A 21238-nucleotide genomic window follows, 5' to 3' on the forward strand; every position below is an offset into this window, starting at 1 on the left:
GGTTCCTTCTCTTTTTTATACATATAAACTGAATATTTATAACTCACAATTACCATATAGTATATCGTATCATTTACAAACATGATGGTTATTGTCACTTTCTTCCTCAGTGATCATAGGAAGTGTGAAGACAAGGCCTGTTTTTTATTATTCCACATTTGCCAAAATATTTATTTCATTGCAGGCTACATTGTTACCACCCAATGAGAAAATTAGGATGAATATCATTTGACAGAAAGGAATCAGAATATAATACTGTAAGCCCTCTCTTAGTCAAACTAAGTGGATTTGTGGGCACTTTATTCTACACATGTGTTTGTGTACTGCAAATATCACTAGTTCTCCATATATTCCTTTTAAAGGAAAACAAAAGACTGAATCAATTCACTGAAATGCAAAAGCACTTGAATGAGTCTTTTACTGAAGAATTATTTGCTACGATTAATGAACTCCAGTAGTTCTCCTGCTTGGTATTTAATTAATAGACATAGATTTGAAAACAGTAGTAGGGGTCCAGAGAATATTTCATTAAATGTTTCCCATAAGTTACTTTTTTCCAACCTATTAGGAATACTCAGAGATACCAGAGATAAGATCACATCTGAAAACTAAATTCTAGCACCAAATGGTGTTATGAATATATGAATCAAGACCTTAGGGACACGGAGACTAGAGATTATCACGGAAGTATTGCTTTGAAGACTGCAATTCAAGTAATTAGATGTAACAGTGTCCCATGTGATGTCTTCATTTTAAATTGTTTTCCTAAAGCCCTCCTGGGGCATTTGTATTATCAACCTCAATTAATCTTATGAAAAATAAATAACAGTGAATATATCTTAACTTTGCATGGATGTAAAAATAAAGAAATATGCAAAAGAAAAAAGCATCTATAAGACAATAGCTCTAGGGTGATTATTAATTCATGTTGATTTATTTTTCTATTTTCTCATGAAGGTATATTTATGTTCCTATGATTCTAAATATAGAGCTGCCTAAACAATATCACATTGTTTACTTTTCCATTGTTAATTAGTAATATATGGTAAACCATTTTTTATTTAAACCCTTGGTGTTATTAATAGAAAGCGATTTACATTGACCTTTTAAGTACAGAGGCCTCAGTTGTTCATATTTACTTTTTCATCTCAAAAACAATTTTGGATTATATGTTTCCTAAAAATACCAGTCTATGGAAATGAAAATATATTCATGAATTATAGTAACTCTATCCATTATGCCTTTAAAGACACAAATTAAGTTTACCAGTGGCTCGACGTAGTGGTGGATTATTCCTTACTAGAACAAGGCCACAAATCCATTCGTGAACATCTACAGCTCTGTTTCTTATATTATTAAAGGGGCTCATGTTTCTTCCATCTTGTGGCTCACCATCAGTATGGTGCCTCTGAGGTTACGGTGCTCTTTTGTAAGTGAAGAACTGACAATCATGGAACAACTCTGTAAGTACATCTTTAGCAAAGCTCCATCTCATGAAGCTGACCTCACATGCTACAGAGGAAAATCAAAGTAAAGAGCAGTCTCGGAACACTACACCTGAGGAAGTAAAGATAAAAAGTGATATTGGGGCCAGCCCAGTGGCATACTCCACTTCAGCAGTCTGGGACTCGCTGGATCAGATCCTAGGCATGGACATAGACATCACTTATCACGCCATGCTGTGGCAGGCATCCTACATATAAAATAGAGGGAGATGGGCATGGATGTTAGCTCGGGGCTAATCTTCCTCAAAAACAACAAAAGTGATATGGAACTATGCTCATCGAGGATATTGGCCTGTAATTTTCTTGTGGTATTTTTGTCTAGCTTTGGTATTCAGGTAATGCTGGGCTCATAAAACAAATTTGGAAGATTTCCCTCTACTTTTTGGAAGAGTTTAAGAAGGATTGATGTTAACGCTTCCTTAACCTTTGGTAGAATCCTCAACAAAAGAGTAGCAAATTGAATCCAACAACATATTAAAAGGATTATATAACATGACCTAGTGAGAATTTTCCAGGAATACATGTCTGGTTCAACATAAGACAAGAAATAATTGCAATATACAACATTAATAGAATGGAGGAATAAAACCACATGATCATCTCAATTGACATAGAAAAAGTATTTGAAAAATTCAAACACACTTTCATGATAAAAACACTCAGAAAACTAGGACTAGTAGGGAAATTTCTCAGTCTAATAAAGGCCATTATGAAACTAATAAAGGCACTTATGAAAAATCCACAGGTAGCATAACAATGGTTAAAGATTGAAACTTTTATATTAAGATGAAGAAGAGGAAAAGAACTCAGATTTCATCACTGCTGGCCATTTTGTACTGGAAGTTCTAGCAAGTGTAATTAGATTTAAAAAAGGAATAAAAGGCATCCAAGTTGGAAAGAAGTTAAACTATCTCTTTTCATGGGATATATCTGTATCTATACCTACATTTTCCAAAGAATTAACAATAATATTAACAACAAAAAGCTACTAGCACTAATAAACAAATTCAGCAAAGTTGCATGGCATGAAATAAACAAAAATCATTTGTGCTTCTCTATGACAGAGATGAGCAAGCTTTAAAGGAAATTAAGAAAACTATTCCATTTACGTAGCATCTAACAGAATGAAATACCTAGAGACAGATTTAACAGGGAGGTGAAAGACTTGTACACTGAAAACTGCAAAATATTGCTCACAAAAATGAAAGAACGTTTAAGTAAATGAAAAGACACTGTGTGGTCATAGAGAAGGAAACTGGAATTTGTTATCTTAAAAGATGGCCTTTAACATAAAAATTATTTTGAGGTGAAGCCCAGCAGGAAGCAGTAAATGCAGGAAAAGGTCTCTCTACTCTCTATCTTTCTGCCAAAAAGCAGGATATAAGTTCTTCTTTTACTGGAGACATACTCTTACCAGCTCAATGGCAACATAGAAATCTGCAAACAAACCTTACTCCATTGGTTTTCGTCCATATATTTACCTTCTCACATTTTGCCACCCTGCAAAGCCTAAAACTGCTTTCCTTTGTCCTGTCATTTATCTCTAAATTTACTCTTCTTTGTTGAAGATGCTGCCTAAGCCACAGTTCTAAGGTATCCTTTTGAGTTTCTCTATGTCGAGGTTTCTCCCCTGTGATGTGCAATGAGCTTGGAAATCTGCATCATTCCATATACAACAATTAACTCAAAACTCAACTGACAAGTAATTTTCAAATATTGAGATATATGGGGTAACTATTCTGGTTAAAACTGATTCAGGATGAACTCTAGAAGCCTTACTCATGGCCTATTAAGCATACGTTGTACATCTGCTTTAATAATTAAAGCAAAACAATGCACTCTTTGAAGATACAAATGCATATTTCTCTTCCTACAACACTAATATGGGTAACACCTGTATCAGTATTCCTGAGGATGTGTTCCCTTTCCTGGACATCAGGGTCATGTTGTCATGCTAATTTGTAACTGAATACCTCTTTGAAACTTTGATGAATATGTATCCTGGGCATGTTTAATGGATGTTCTTTGTTCTCAAAAGGTATAAAACTGTACTGAAAACCATTCTTCTCTGGAATAATTTCCTGATTTGTGGAGACTGCCCTCCTGGGTTATAATCCTCAGCTTGGCTCAAATAAATATTCAATTTATCTCTTCTATCAATAGAATGGCTATTGGTAAGTTACATTGACAGAACAAATACCTAAATATAAGAGTAAAATCTATAAAACTCTTACAAGAAAAACAGGGGTAAATTTTCATGGCCTGGCCTGAGATTAGGCAATGGCTTCTTAGATATGAAAACAAAACTATAAGCACCAGGGGGCAGGCCCAGTGGCATAGTGGTTGAGTTCACACTCTCCACTTCGGCAGCCTGGGTTCCATGGGTTCAGATACCGGGTGCAGACCTATACACCACTTATCAAGCCATGCTGTGTTGGTGTCCCACATGCAAAATAGAGGAAGATTGGCAAAGATGTTAGCTCTGGGCCAATCTTCCTCACCAAAATATAAAGTATAAGGAAGAATAGAAAAAATAGACAAATTGAATTTCACAGAATGTAAAACGTTTGTGCGTCAAAAAACATTATCAATGAGGTAAATAAAAAGTCTAAAGAATAGGAGAAAAGATTTACAAATCATATATCTGATACAGGTCTAGTATCCAGGATATATATAGGACTCTTACAACCCCAAAATAAAAAGGGAAACAAGACATATATCAAGGTTTACAAATGTCTAAAAAGCCCATGAAAAGATGTTCAACATCTTTAGATTTTAGGAAAATGCAAATAAATACCATAATGAGATATCTCTTCACACCCAGTGGGATCACTCTAATTAAAAACATGTATATATATCATAGCAAGTGTTGGCAAAGTTTTGAAGCAACTGGAAATGTCATACATTATTAGTGGTAATCCAAAATGACTCAGACACTCTAGAAATCAGTTTGGTGCTTCCTCATATAGATAAACAGAAGTACTATCAGACCCAATGCATAGTAGAAAATTTTGCCTTGCACAAAGAGAAGTTGGCCTTTGCCCTCAGTTTCTGGGATATAATCTACATCTTACCTGATAGTAGTGTCTGTTTAGGGAGTGTGGATAGCCACACCTCATATCAAGATGGGGCTGACCATATTTGACAATCTTAAGGCAGGGATTGCCCATGACTGAAAGATTAACCATGTGATTTAGGGTACAGGCTTTTAGATTTGGAGTATCAGTTAGCCTGGAGGCTGAGATCAACCATTTGGACAATCAATCAATCAATCAATCAAGCCTGTGTAATAGAGTCCTAGTAAAAAACGGAACACTGGGGCTTGTGTGAATTTCCCTGGTTGGGAATAATTCATGTGTATTGTACAATGGTAATTCTGTGATCATAACATGTCCTGAAGACAATGGAAGTTTCTCTTTTGGATGCCTCCTAGACACTGTCCAATATGTCTCTACCTTTGAGCTATTGATCTGTATCCTTATCCTGTGATAAACCATAACTGTGAGTATAGTTTTTACTGAGTTATTTGAAATTTCTAGGAAAGTAACATACCTAAGTGGGGTTTTGGGAATTTCTCATACTTGCAATTTGTTTCAGAAGTAAGTGCAGGATTAGGTGTTGTGACTTCAAACCTCACAGTCTGGCTAATGCCAGGTACCCAGAAATTCTATCCCTAGGTATAAACAAAACCGAATTGATAACGGGAACTCAAGCAAATACTCATATATGAATGTTCTTCTTCAGCACTATTCACAATAGCCAAATTTCCTAAATGATGGATACACTAAATGTGGGAGAGATATATATATATATATTTATACACACATATACACACACACACATATATATAGATACATATATACATATATATGTACACAATATTATTTAAGGATAAAAAGGAATGAAGCACTGATACATCTTATAATGTGGATGAACCTTGAACACAGCGTGCTTAATGAAAGAAGTCGGGCACAAATGTCTCCTACTGCATGGTTCCCTTTTTACGACATGTCTAGTATGGATAAATGCATAGAGACAGAAAACAGATTTCTCATTATTAGGATCTGGGAGGAGGCAGAAATGGGGAAAAAAACTACTTAATGGATGTGACTTTCTTTTGAAATGATGAAAATATTTTGGAACTAGGTAGATGTGTGATTGCACAATACGGTGAAAGTTTTAGTGTCACTGAATTTTTTAATTTAAGAAGGTTAATATTATGAGAATTTCAATTCAATAAAAAAGAATGCAGCTATGAAAAGGAAATGAAGTTTTATCCTATTTTTTTATCCCAGCCTCAGTCTCTGCAGTAGTTGATTCAAATTTGTCAAAGGTAAAAAGTTTGTTCTCCTCCTAGCTAACATTCTATGGCTTTAGCCTTCCATACTGTTGATAATTCATTATCCAGAAAGAAGGAAATGAGTTTCTTTGTGTTCATTATCTGTCTTTCTCTTCTCTTCCTGTTTTTCTGAGAATTTTTATCATGACTAGTTGCTTAATATTATTAGCTGTTCTTCACATCTGTTGAAGTGACTATACATTCTTCTACTTTATTTGTTAATGTGATGAATCACCTTGATGGACTAGAAAGGATATACCAAACTTGTATTCCTGGGTTAAATCCCTCTTGAGTATGATTTGTTATCTATTTTATATATCAGTGAATTGGTTTACTATTTTAAATACTTGTCCACATATATTTACGATATATTGTTCTGTAACTTGGCTGTCTAGTGATGCAGGCATCGTAAAATGAACTGGGAAATGCTCCCTGCTTATTCTATTGTTGCTGTAAGTCTATGTCAGATTGGAATTGCGTCTTCTCTAAAGTGCCATCTACTTTAGGGATAAGGCTTCAATTTTTTATAAGGCTTTCCTGAAATTTTGATGATAGCAGTAGGGAAATAAACACCAAATATAGCTAGAAAATCACTCCTACATGTTGCTTCTCTCAGATCCACAAGCTCAGAACTATGTTCATACAATTACTGGATTTTATCCTTGTGCTTAGAATGCAACTTTTTACATCAACAAGACAGTCTTTGAGCTTGCATGAACTACGTATCTAAGCAGAAATATTCAGGAAAGAAAGAGCCTTGATGTAGGAGCGCTACAATCCCTTTCCCTAACTGCCCATCTCAATTTCCTTTTTTCTCTCTCAGGGTCAATCTTTTTCTAAGATGATGAATAGTAGGGAGGATCAGTCATACAGTAAAAATGTCACCTACCACCCCTGGAATACTCATATCATAATAGAATTGTCCAGCATTGCACATTTCCTGAAGTTGTATTGTTAAACATTATATGGAAATTAATATTTACATAATATGGTCTACATACAACTTGCAACATTTTCTCTAGTAAGTGACTATTAATTCTGTACATTCTTCCCTTAATTTTGTGAATACCTTCACCAAAAGTCTTGACACAGCTTCTGAGAAATGAAACAAAGGAACTGCACCTATCCAAACCACTACTAAAAATATAAAGAAGAGTATAATTCATACATAAAAGCGAAGAACCCATCAGTAGCAGTTTGTAGAACTTTCAATGAAATCACTTATATCAACAAACATACACTCATTTCATCATTTAAAATATGTACATTCATATTAAAATTCTAATTTTGAAATTCTTGGAGAATATCTACATTATATTTGTGTCAATAAATGTTTGTTGAAAAGCATTTTCCAGATTAACTAAAAGTGTATTCTAACGGAGTGTACACCTATTCAGAGATTTTCTTCATTACATTTTGCTTTGTTTTCTCCTTGGGATCTTAAATCCAAGGAGCTATGGCAGATGTCACACATGGTTCACTCTAGACTGTGTTCACATCCTCTACACACATTTTTTTTGTCATTAAAATATTTTTATTAACATACACACAGCCTATTAAAGTACTTTTTGACTAGAAAGCTGAGTGTGTATGGCATCTGGTTGACAGAGAATTAAAAGTTAAATAAATCACATAACTCTATAAAACATATCCCAAATTATTGAACATATCATTACATATTGCTAAACAATCAAATAAATAGGTTAAGTTTCAAAGTTTGATAGCAATCTTCATTATAATGGAAATTAGGATTCTTTATTTGGAGATAAAAAGCTCATGATTTCAGTGAAGGCAATCACATAATTCATAGTCTGCTGTTGGACTGAAACCACGATACTTGGAAATTTACCCAAACTTTGCCTATCTTGTGAGAGTTCAACCACGATCATCAAGCAAAAACCAGCAATGACAGTCATTTAGTAAAGCTAATCAAATGGCCCATCGATTTACACAAAAGTCTGTCAAACTAGATCAGTTATTTTTACTTTTAAATTTTTTATTGTTTTACAGGGAATGACTCACTCTGTGCTAACATCTGTTGCTAATGTTCCTCATTTTTCATCCTCCCCCCTACAAAGCCCCAGTACACAGTTGTATATTCTACTTGTATATCCTTTTGGTTCTTCTATCTTAGCCACCACCATAGCATGGCTACTGACAGACAGGTGGTGTGGTTCCATGCTGAGAACTGAACCTGGGCCACCGAAGTTGAACAGTTATTTTTATCTGAAATATACAAGAAGAACATTTTCCATTAAGTAAAATTGACCATAAACTTTAGATATATTGAAATATTGAGCCTAAATCTTCATTGTATTCTGTATCCATGCTCATTGTCACGTAGTTTTTCAGTTCCGCAAAAGGCAGATACACTTTCTCAACCATTGACTTTGTGCTCAGCTATATGATTTGCATTGGCTAATAGAATGTTAACAGACATAACACAAATAGGAGCTTGCCCTAGGTTTTGTTATAGCACATTTTGTCTTATGACTTAATCATGGACAATACAGGAAGATACTCTAACTAGCCCAATGGTACACAGAGCAGAGCTATCCAATCACCATGAAGATCTATAGACTAGAGGTGACTTTGCTAGTTAGGCAAGACTACATCAGGTTAAACAAGATTCTCTAGCTGATTATAGCAGAGCTTCTCCAATAAATCCCCCAATAAAGAAATCAAAATTGCCTAATGTTTCATATCACTGAATTTTATGTTCGTTCTTATGCATCAACAGTTATATTACACACAACTCAAGATCAGCATGAATGACAATTTTAGATTGAACCGTAGCTACTTCTGAAGAGTACGATTTTTTAATTTTTATTTTTTATATTTTGTATACAAAGAGAAAATTAATTTTATATTAACAATCATAATTTAACCACACAATATTCTGGGCTTTGTTGGGGCAGAGGTATGCCTTCTTTGCACTTATAATGTACCAATGCTTCCTGTGTGGAATTAAATAAATATTTCTTTTAAATTTAGAGTCTGAGTGCTGAATAACTCCTAGTTTGCTGTATTGCATTTGATGCATCCTCCCTGATAATAAGCTATAAATATTTACGGTAACTCTATAAACCTATTCTCTGATGACTAAAAAAGAATGAAAGATTTACTGGGCAGTCATATGGTAATGTGTGCTAACTCAGATATCTTTACATGACAAATTCTGTGTGCCAAAACTTCATTTAAGTGGTCTGAACTTTAATTACTGTGTTATTTATTATTTTATAGCTAATTTACTAAAGTTAAAATTTAACATATGTTAAATAGTATGTCAACTGGGGACTTACATTAAACACTGCTCTGCTTTAGTAAAATAAGGAATTCCAAGTATTAAAAATGCTAAAAGACTAGGACAATTCTCCACAATACTCTTGAAAACAAAAACGTAAATCTTACCATCTTACATTAATGACATAATAATTTGGTACTGATTGACTTCCTGAGGGTCTCCTTCACGTCTTTGTTCCTGAAGCTGTAGATCAGTGGGTTCAGCATGGGCATGACCACTGTGTAAAAGACAGAGGCTACCTTGACCATGAGCCATGAACTTTTGGAGTTAGGAACACAGTAGAGAAATAGGATGGTCCCGTGGAAAATGGTAATGGCTGTCAGGTGGGAGGCACATGTGGAGAAGGCTTTGTGGCGCCCCTCGGTGGAAGGTACTTTCCTGACAGTGATAAAGATAAAAGCATAGGAAGTAAGAATGATCAATAGACTGCTTATTTCATTGAATGTTGCAGAGACTAAAATGGTCTCCTGGCTTACGTAGGGGTCAGAGCAAGACACAGAGATAATGGCGGCATGCTGACAGACAAAGTTATTTATAATATTCTTTCCTATGAAGGATAATTCCAATAGAAAGTAGGTAAGGGTCAGGGAACAGACTGTACCCCAAAGGTATGGTGCTGCCACCAGTAAGGAACAAAGCTTCTGCGACATTACAACTGTGTAGAGAAGAGGGTTACAAACTGCCACAAATCTGTCATACGCCATGACCACCAACATGAATGTTTCTGTCACCACAAATATGCATGCAAAGAAGAATTGCATGATGCATCCTGTGAAAGAGATGGTTTTGTCTTCCACAACCAAATTTTCTAGTAGTTTGGGTGTAACTACAGTAGAATACCAGAAATCAACAAAGGATAAGTAGCTGAGAAAAAAGTACATGGGGGTGTGGAGTTTGGGATTGATCTTGATAATCACAATCATGCCCAGGTTCCCCAGCACAGTCACTGTGTAGATGGTTAAGAATAACAGGAACAGAGGCACCTGGAGTCCTGGATATTCTGAGAAGCCCAAGAGAATGAAAGTGACTTCAGCACTCTGGTTTTCTTGGTTCCTGTGGACAAAATAGGAAAGCTGATTCAGAGAAACGAGAAGCAAATTTTGGAGAAGGCAGGTTAACATGAGGAAATGTTGAGAGACTGTGATTATCTATAAATAGTGTTGTGGAAAGCTTTTAGTTTCAACCATTACATTATTTAAAAGCTAGAATTTACTAGTGTCAAAATTTTACAGTGAGTATGAAGTCTATGCAAATGGAATAAAAAAGAAGGCAGTTGAGTGAGGAAGGACAAAAACAGAGTTGGCCTTGTTATATTTCAAGTGATCAGACTCAGTATCCTCAGAGTCTATTATCATCATGAGAAAGACCAGTCTGGCTTTTTACATAAATCTGAGTTTAGTTAAAATGCTCGTCTTGTAAAAAATATATATCATACGTTTCTACAGTTTCTTCTCTAACTTGTTTAACTATGAGAACATAGAATTCAAAAGAAAATTAATGACCCAACAAAATGGTCGAGTACAATTTTCTTTTTACTATTTTTGCTGTAACTATTTCTAAATAATTTACTTCTCCAGTGACCTCCTTACACTGAGTCAGACATTTCTTTTCCCGTATTTTAAATATTTTCTTCAGAAGAATAATGCACTTGATCAACTACATTTACCTAATTATTGCAAATTATAAAAATCTGTTACCCTTCCTTGGTGTATTGTAATATCAAGTAGTTAGAGAGATTTATGGTAGAAGTAAACTGAAGTATAATATGTCCAGACCATTTTTATTATGCTGGAGACCTCTCTACATCATTATCAGATGGTCATTTTAGTGTACCTCAAAACCTCCAAAAGTCAAAATACACTAATACTCATCTTGAGTCTTACAAAACAAGTAGCTGTAGCGAAACCCCATGGGATCTAAGTATCATGAATTAGCATAAAATGAGGATATTTATCGGGGGCAAATACACTAAATTCTTTGTAAAAATTGTCCTGTGTTCCTCCAAAATGGCTCAATTGCCTTTTCCTGCCATTATAATCAATTAATCTCAAAGCCACTTTTCCTGATTGCCGCTGAAACCTAAAATGGCACTATGCATAAAAGTAAAGCAATTCTACATAGAATTCTGTAAAAATTCTATGTCCTATTAGGAGGTGAAATTAACAGGTTATAGTTTTCCTTTGATTGTTATGACTTTATCCTCCAAGACCGTATGCAGCACTTAAAGGTTCCCTGCATATATGTAAAGATATCATATCCTGCTCTTTTTCTTCTTCAATTGCTCCTTAAGATGCTTTGATTTGATACTTGTGATTTAATCTTCCACCACATTTATTACTACTTCCTGAAAGTATTTTTCAAATAACATAAAACTCATTGAGTGCAAATTCCATAACAGAACATATTCTTTTCAAAATCTATACTCGTCTCCCATGGCTGTTGTAACAAAGTCTCAGCAGCTCAGGATTGATAGGGAATGCATAGCCATGAAAGAGAAAGAAAGTTTTGATATATCTTCAGCTCATTCTTACCCACACATCTTTTCCACACATGTAGCTTTTCATTCCACCTTCTGCACTCTGTGTTTGTACCAACAAACTTGGGGCAAAGTTCACAGTCCCCCATTTAGCCCCATGAATTGTCAACAATGTTGAGGTGACTGAGAGCATAAGGTGCTGGGCACACTCTTTCCCTCCTTTCTGATGCCATCCATCATGACTGTCTCACTGCATATCCACTGTGTACCCAGCAGTATAATAGGCATTTTAGAAACCACAATATTGTAAAATATCGTCCTTATCCTCAATTTTTTTCCTATGAGTGCTATTCTGGGGAAAAATGCATATAATTACAAATGATACATTGCTACATATAATTCTTGTTTGTTATTAAAGATAAAGTTTGTGTGTATAAAGAGAAGGAAAAGAATACTGTGATCAAGAATGACTGAAGACACTTCTTAGTGATGTAAGTCAGTGAATAATAATACACGTGGTGAAAGATACGGTATCAGATACTTCTAGTTGGCTGAACTAAGCAGGTATAACGGCAGTTAGAGATTCACAGGTGTTTGTCTCCTGCAAAGATTATTGGAATATATTATTTTACCTTTAAAGTTAAACAAACTAAGGATGGAATCAACTCACCTGAGTGCAGAACAATTTAACTTATTCATTTGATGAAGCTTATTTGCTAAGATTAATGGACTGAAGGCGACTTCCTGCTGAGATTTCAGCTATTTTTTTTAATGTAGTAACAAACCAGAAAAAGTAATAGCAGGATTCTACAATATATTGTAATGAATATTTCAGGGAAATGAGTTTTTTCCTGTAATCTGTCAAAAATAAATTCATAGATGACAGAGAGAAAAGGAGACGAAAGCTAAATCCTAACATGAAGCTGTGTCACACATATATGCCACCAATACCTTAGGGATGTTAACTCTGGAGAACGTCACTGAAGTCTTTCCTTGGTGGCTACAAATAGAACAATTAGATGAAGTAATGCCCCATGTGATATTTTGTTCGTATATAATTTCTTCTAAAGATTGGGGAGTGATTTCACCATGAACTTGTATCCACTAATCTTTTAAAAATGTTGAACCAGACACTATATTGTTGTCGTTAAATACTTGTAAAATATATAAATGTAGAAAAAAATCAGTTATTTGGCAACAATCCAGACAGAACTAATCTTAATCTTTGTTGTATCTTTGATTTTCCTTCCCTATATAGATATACATTAATCAGTGCTAATATGGACATAAAATTTATACAAAAAATATTATATTATAGTTATGCTGTTTATTCTCCTTTCTTTAATTTTATATGGTATTATCAGATTCATTTTGTATGAAAACCATTGATTTTCTTCAAATTATGCAGACTGTATTGCTCTTCCAAATATGAGCACAATGTTATTCAATTCTTAAATTTAGTATTGAAATTGAAAAAAGCTCATACTCTATTTTTGCAATTTATAATTTGTTATATGTTATATAAATTATATAAATAATATGATGTATTTATTATTTAAGAAACTGCCATATCTTAACAAATATGCATCTTAATCTCAGTGACTTGATTTAAAAGAACAGGTTTCAGCAAACTTCCTATGAAGGACAATATAGTAAATATTTTAGTCTTTGTGAGTTATATTGTTTCAATCCCAACTATTCAATTCTGCGTGTTGTAGCATGGATGCAGCCATATAATCAACACATAAATCAACAGGCCTGGCTTTGTTCAAGTAAAATTTTATTTATAAAAATATAGTGGACCAGGTTTGGTTTGTGGGACGTAATTTGTCAACCCTTGCAATAGAAATTTATTTCTTCGTTGTGAAAGGTGCAAAGTTATTTCCAGATCAGTAGGCAGATGTCCTCTGAGTAATGATACATGAGGCTAGCCTCCTTCCAAATTGTGGCTTATAATAATCTGATTATTATAGTGAAATTATAATACAGTCAGAGAAGCAACAATTTAAAGGATACTGAGCTTTTCTGCATTATCACTATGCATAAAGTTTTTTGCTTTGTTTAATTTTTACTTTATGATATCTTGAGCATATTAGGGGTACTCTTCAGAAGTTGAGATAATTGAATAATGTCCAGGATTTTTTCTGATTGGTACAATCATAAAAAGATTTTGAACTGTGGGCTGAACTATAATGTTAACATAGGATTGCAGGGACAGGAAAGAAAAAGAAAAGATTCTTTAAGCAGAGAAGACAGTCTGAGCCAAGGCAGGAATTTGGATGTTCATGTTCCTATCAATTAGAAGTAGAGTTTATGCAGGTAGCAAAAAGAGGTCAAGTTGGAGGATTAGAGGAACACAATTGTGTACAGAATGCAATTGGGATCTGTGTAAGTTGTTGAACACTGTAATAGGGTTTAATGCCAACAGAACAAAGATGGAATAATGAGGAGGTGGTGGTTGTAAAAAGGTATAGACGTTGGGAATGAAGTTGATTCAGTTCTAATATTATAGCCATGGCATTCAATTTGGCTGCATTGTTAGATTATGTAGACAGAGAGAAGTAACTCCCATTTTCACTTTGGTTTGGAAGGGAGCATTATGTTTTTGACAGCATGTCATCGCAGGTAAGCCAATAGTTCCCCATAACTATTCATAATTTTATAGGTACCCTGTGATGTCAAGTAATTAATAGTGAGACGTATATATTGGAACTAGAGCATCTAATAAACCAGTAAACAGCCTGAAGATGCCTGGAATACAGAAGAAAAATACAAGGAGACTCTGACCAATATCTTTAAATATTTCAAGGTTAAAATGGGAACAAAAGGCTGTTCTTGTTTTCTGTATGTTCAAGAGACAAAATTAATTCCATTAATTCAAAAACCACAGGAAAAGCACTTTCAGAACCAAAACCAGAAAGATTTTCTTTCTATACTGTCCAAAAACAGAATAGTATAAGTAACTCTCAGTGTCCCTGAGTTGCTGCACTCACTAATAGGATATAAGAAGGGACTATAAAGATATAAACATTAATGTGAGTAAAAAGAATAGCTTGGCTCTTGAGGATGAATGCCGACAAAACAATAAGACTCCACAAGGTGTCTCTACTTTTTGAATATTATGTGACTAATACTTACATTTGTAGGGAGGTCTCACCAGATCATTCACATTTGGGGTTCTCAAAATACTCTATTGTTTTCAAATTATTTTTATGCTTGTCAAATCTTGGAACTTACACATATCTAAGAAGTTAGTTTCACTGCCCATGCAATAAAAGTAACTAATAATAATTAAATAGCATATTCTAACCTTCCTAACCAATAAGATTCTTGTTGAATGCAAGATTTATTAGTTCTTGCCTGGAAATGAGCAGAGCAGTCTTGCAAGTATATGTAAATATCACGTACTATAAGAAATAAGAAATTCAATTCAAAATAGACTCCCAAATATAGTATGATACGTAGATATATAGTTATAAATAGATATATTAGATATCAGTATAGATATAGGCATATATAGACATATATATATAGTTATAGATACAGATACCTTTGAGAATGGAAAGTGTACGGTATAAGCCCATGGCTAGCACTCTGTGTCTAAGATAACTCAATTAATGTGACTACAGGCAATTTTCTTCACCTTTCTCTGATCTAAGCTGGGTCTCTAGTATGGCATATAGTTCAGAAAAGATCAAAGAACTAAGGTGAACTTTGTAATGGATCGCTTAAATCTCAGTCCAGTATTATTTCATCTTTTATTACACCAGAAGCAATGTGTCTTTTTTTTATTAGAATTTATCCCAGCTTGACATAATGAGAATAAACAATTGGTTTGCTTTACCCCAACATTGCCAATTCGACTGCCATCTATTTGTGGTCTCATTCTCAACCAAATTACATAGTAATTGGTAGAATTTTTTCATAAGGTCCACTAGTACAAAATCCTTCTGCAAATAGTAGGAGAGGGTATCATTTCTTTCCCTTACAAATGATACAAACAGAATATCCACTAGATGGCAGGGTGATACGATAAATTAAATGAAGACAAAAATTTCAGTATATTAGTTGCTTTAAGAGAGTAACAGAAAGAAATAAAAAAAACTAAGAAGTTCATGGTGTGAATAGGCCTTGAAGATCATTAATTCCACACTCCCTTTCTTTCAGGGATAATGGAACACGTGTTCAAAGATGGTAAATTACTTGACCACATTCCAGCAACAACTCACCTTTTATTTTAATTTTGTTTTACCACTAATTAATTTTGAATTACGAGTAATGTGTTGACTCTTGGTCACTTACACAGTCACATAGTTTCAGGAATAAGGAGCATTAATAGCTCATTTCAATTCATTTATAATAAGTAAATACAAAAATAAAAACAGGATAATTACTATATACAGATATTAGTATAAAGACAAAAATCCTTACCAAAATGCAAATCTTCCTGTAAGCAAAGAGCAAATAAAACAAATTAAATGATAAAAAACAATTTATCTATTTATACACACATACATAAGTATCATATATCCATATACATATGGATGCATGTATATGATGTAAAATATCATGTATATGACATAAAATATTACAGAACAAATACAGAACACATTGATTATATTAATAGATTTAATGACAACGTTAGATCCAACACTGTGCTATATGCATGAGATACTCAAAATCATTCAGTAAAGTTAAAATTAAAGAATAAGTTAGTGATTTCTAAATTAATTTCACTGTTGTCACAGAAAATATTATGAATAATTTGAGTCCCTTGATATTTGTTGTGGCTTGATTTATGATCCAGCACATGATCAACCATTGCAAATTTTGTATGTGCACTGAAAAACATGTGTATGTTGTTTTTGTTGGGAATCATATTCTATAAAAGTTAGTTAGGTTAAATGTGTTATGTCATTTGGAACTTCTATGTCCTTAGATAGTGTATTGCTTGTTTATTCATCAGTTTAAAAAGTAAGTTAAAGTCTCCAACCATGATAAAGGACTCATCTATTTCTTTTTATACCTCTGGACTTCTTCTTTACCAATTTGGAAGATCTGTCATTGAGCATATGGCCATTTGAATTGTAATATCTTCTTAGTAGGTAGACCTATAAATCATTGTGAAATAATCCTCTTTATCTTTAGTAATTTTATTTTAATTAAAACCTACTATGTTTCATACTATTAAAGCTGCATGAGACTTCTTTAGAGGGACTTTGCTTTGCATATATTTTACAATTATCCAAAGTAGATGAACATATGCATAACTTACTACCCAGATGTTTACCCAGGTCTCTACCCCACAGAAATATTTATTTATGTTCACTAAGTAATATAACAAGATTCTTTGTAATGCCACTATTCACAATACCTAAAAAGTAAAAAACAAAACCAAAAAACGTAGATAGTCATCTACATCTTGTTGTGTAAAATTTGGGATATATTCATACAATGAAGACTATACAGCAAAGAGAATAAAGAAATTTGTAAACAAGATGAATATATGTTATAAATATAATGCTGATCAAAAGAAGCCAGATACAAAGAAAAGTGTATTCTGTATAGTTTTATTTATATAAAGTTATAAATAGGTAAAATATTGGTGTTACAAATGTAAAGGTACTTTTGTTTGAAAGAGAGAAAGTGAATAAATAAAAAAGGGACAAAATGTGCTTCTGTGTTTTGTTAACGTCCTGCTTGTTGATTCCTACGCTGGTTACAGAGGTGTGCTTATTTTGTTAAAACTTATAGTGATAGTCATGCACTTTTCTGTATGCATATTAAAACCAAAAATATATATATTAAAAATTCAACAAAGATATTAGACAATGGTAAATGCAAATAAATAAGATGCCAAAATCATGATATGTGACAAAGGAGAATGCAGACAATAAAGCTTCAAATGTATTTTTAAAAAATAAACACTATATTACAGAAAGCCAGATCCCACAATGAAGTTATATATCCAAAGACAAAGCAACACTTTTCATAAACCAGAAACTATAGGAGATTAGAGGAGAAATAAACAGAAACTCTCAATTGAAGACAAAAGAAAAACAGCAAACATTTAGTAATGAAGGCTATAATCCCAAACAACACAATCACATATACATCACAGAAGTCCAGTAATAAGAAACACAATTTTTTCAATTGCATGTTAGTTGTCATAAAAATTAATTATATTTTAACTCATGAGTTAACCAAAAATAAATCCATCAAAAATGATGAAAATGTAAATAGTATTCCCTGAACGTTAATAAATATAAGCATAAATTAATAATGTTTATCGAACAATAAGGCATTCCACTTGAAAAGGTTAAAGCATGTCATTAGAAAATACCAAAGAATGCTATAGACCACAACTGCTAAATTACTATATGAGATACATTTAAGGAAATTATCAGAAGAGATGTTATGTTATTGCATATTGATATCATAAAATGAGAAGAAATAAAAATTCAACTCCAAAGGCCTAGAAGAAGGCCTTAAGATAAAAACAACATGTAGAATTTAATCTTCCTATCCATCCTCCCAAGAGCCATTCAGACCATGAAAAGCAAACAAATTACCCATACTTTTTGCATCACTGTGAGAAAGATATTCCTATGAAGTAGAAGTTGCCTGTAAGTAGAGAAATATTTATCAAAAGTAAAGAGAAGTATCACTGGATCTCAAAGTCTCATAATTCTATGTATGTACAGTGAAGAAGTCTAAAGAAGCAGTTTAGAAAAATGAAAAGGGAAGTGGTGATCCTATTAGTGGGATAATACAAACAAAATCAATAATAAAGGTCCACTTATGTAACCGGTAATTGAGAACAAGTCCAAAGCTGACAGAAAGCAGCATTGATTACAAGAAAAAGAATAGGAATTATTTGGGATTTGAGGCGAAAAACTCAGAAAAATTATTTCTAAGGGAATGGAGGGAAGGAAAAAGAGGATAGTACCCTTTCAACTTGTGAAAGTTAACAGAAAGAGGAAGTAAGATCAGTAAATAGTTAACGAGCTTCTAAAAGTAAGATAGAAGAAACACACACAAACACTACATCAAAACTTCCTAATAACCACAAATTTTATATAGAGAGAGATTTATATACAAATATAGATATATACACCTATATATGTATGTATATCTACATACACACACATAGTTCGTTTCACTATATTGTCAGAAGAAAGCAATAAAGCAATTTTATCTAGAAATCTTGTAAGTCATACAAAACCCTCAACTTAGTTCATAAAGTTAACAAGAAAGTCTCTATCCACACAACTCTACCATAAGTGGGATGGGGGACATAAAATAAGAGTCAAAGCATTCCAAATAATGAAAGTGTCTCCAACATAATATAACCCAACAATAAGCGTAAGGAAACAACACCATAACATTTTAAACGGAACTAAATATCCTTAAATAGTAATTTGGAAATATTAAAATTATGCCTTGAATAAAAGTCCCAAAATGCATAAAAATAAAAAAATGGTTATACTAAAAAAGAGTTGATTAGGTGCAATAAAGAAATTGAAGAAAAAGTAGACAAAATAATAATGAAATCAAACTTATTTCTTTGAATAGATCCATACAATTGGTAATGCCTAGTGTAATGTATGAAGAGAACAAAAAGAAAATATTACCAATGTCAATATTTAACAAGGATATCTTATAGATATGAAAAAATTATCAAATATTATAAATAATTTTGTCTTTGTTTTCAAGTCATATACCTCATATTTATCCTTCTGCCATGAATAAAAAAAAATCTCATATCAGGTTTCTTATTTCTTCTTGTGCGTATATTGACATATTAAAATAGCAGAGACTGCATCCCAAGCTCTCTGCCTCTCAACAGAAATATCAAAAAAATTGCAGCTACTATCAGAACCAAATTTATCAGAAAACTGAAAAACAGTCAAAAGATTTAAAGTAACCAAAGTAATGCTAATATAAGAAAAAGGTAATTGAAAAGTGGTAGGAACGTTTTGTGCATTTTTACTTGCCCTTGGCCACTCCTCCCTTGCTGTGGTGGCAGTCTTGACATGGTGCCCTGCATTCCAGTGTGGGATTCTGAACTCTAGTTTTGGAGGGAACAGAAACAATCATATTCGCAAGTTCTTGTGTATGTCTATTCTAATCTGTCCGGCGGCTACATAAAAGACTGATGCAAAGTTCACATCTCTCTTCTATCTAACACAGAAATCTCAGGTATGAAGAACAGTGTGCATTGTTTGAAAACACTGCAAGATGAATAATGACTCACTGATTCCTAAGGTCAAGGACAAAAAACAGAGCAGAGTTTAATTGGGAAATTAGGACACGCAAACGCATCTCTGTATATGGGGGAATTAGGAAGGTATGGTCATGCTCAGGGCAAGATGCATGCTTAGAAAGAACTCAAGAAGACCCTAGGCTTTCATCTTGGGGAGATCACTAGGCTTGGTATAAGCCTGGCTGAATGTTGAAAGAGTGTCCCAGCATTTAACCAATCTGCGATTTTGTCATATCCCAAAATAATTTTATTGGAATTTTGATTGGAGTTATAATCACAAATTAATTTGGTAGGAATAGACATCTTTATAATATTCAATTCTCCCATCCAAGAGCATGCAGTGACTCTATTTATTGGATTCTTCTTGTATAGCTTACAGTAAAATCTTGTCGTTCATTCAAATAACTCTTATATTTCTTGTTAAGTTATTCCTAGGTATTTCATCACTTTTGTTGCTATTGGGAGAGCAATATTTTTTTCAGTATGTTTTCTCATGCTCACTAGTCATAGTGTATAGAAAATCCAGTAATTTTCAGATAGTTGTCTTTATATATGTGGGTATATCTCCTATATTAAGTCATTCCTGGCATTAATAGGAGTGTAAAGTCACATCTCAAGTACTTTGAGTTCTAAACTCAATACACAAGATGAGCACTGAGTGTGGTTAAAATTATCCAATATCATACAGCTATTAAATGATATGGATGGGATTCAAGCATCCATTCCTGAGATATAATTGTGTTATTAGAGGTGCCTAATAGCTGAAACACACCTAAGAAAGAGAAAAAATAACGTCTCACATCTTATGCAAAAGCCCACATTGGTGCCGTGTTGGACAGGGCCGAATCTCCCATACTATTTATTTCCCCTTTAACTTCGTTACCCACTATTTTTCCCAAGATATATAGTTGGGTTCTTCAAGTCCAATATGCCTCTGACATGACTCTATTGTCCTGTTTGATAAGTCACGGAGGCTGGACTCTGGCTAGTTTAATTGGTTTGACGTTAACTATATACAACCAAGGAGTAAACCACCACTGGCTTGGCTACCAAAAGGAAGAACATATAAATCCCTCAAAATTAGCTATTTTTTCAAAGTAAAAGATTTTCCACTTACTATTTAAATCCAAGTTTAAAATAATCCTAAAATAATATTTGACAGAAAATATAGAGCAGCTTTAGCGATGGAATTCTCTGAGTTACACTTTCTCATGAGAGGAAACTGAGATTTAACTATTGAAAAAGCATTTTTTAACAAAGATAATGATTATAATAACATATTTATCGAGTTTCTTCAACACTGATGATCACAACTTTCATGCGTAAATTATAAATTTCTTTTTTTAGC

General features: G+C 33.4%; 1 protein-coding gene across 1 annotated transcript; it reads right to left on the reverse strand.

The window, feature by feature from the left end:
* Nucleotides 1–9264: 9264 nt before the first annotated feature.
* LOC123278154 (olfactory receptor 5D13-like) lies at nt 9265–10269 on the reverse strand. Its single transcript, XM_044750594.1, has one exon. It carries the CDS (start codon nt 10267–10269, stop codon nt 9265–9267), a length of 1005 nt encoding a protein of 334 aa, XP_044606529.1.
* Nucleotides 10270–21238: the final 10969 nt, after the last annotated feature.

The sequence above is a fragment of the Equus asinus genome, chromosome 17 (genome assembly GCF_041296235.1).
Source record: "Equus asinus isolate D_3611 breed Donkey chromosome 17, EquAss-T2T_v2, whole genome shotgun sequence".
Classification (NCBI taxonomy): domain Eukaryota; kingdom Metazoa; phylum Chordata; class Mammalia; order Perissodactyla; family Equidae; genus Equus; species Equus asinus.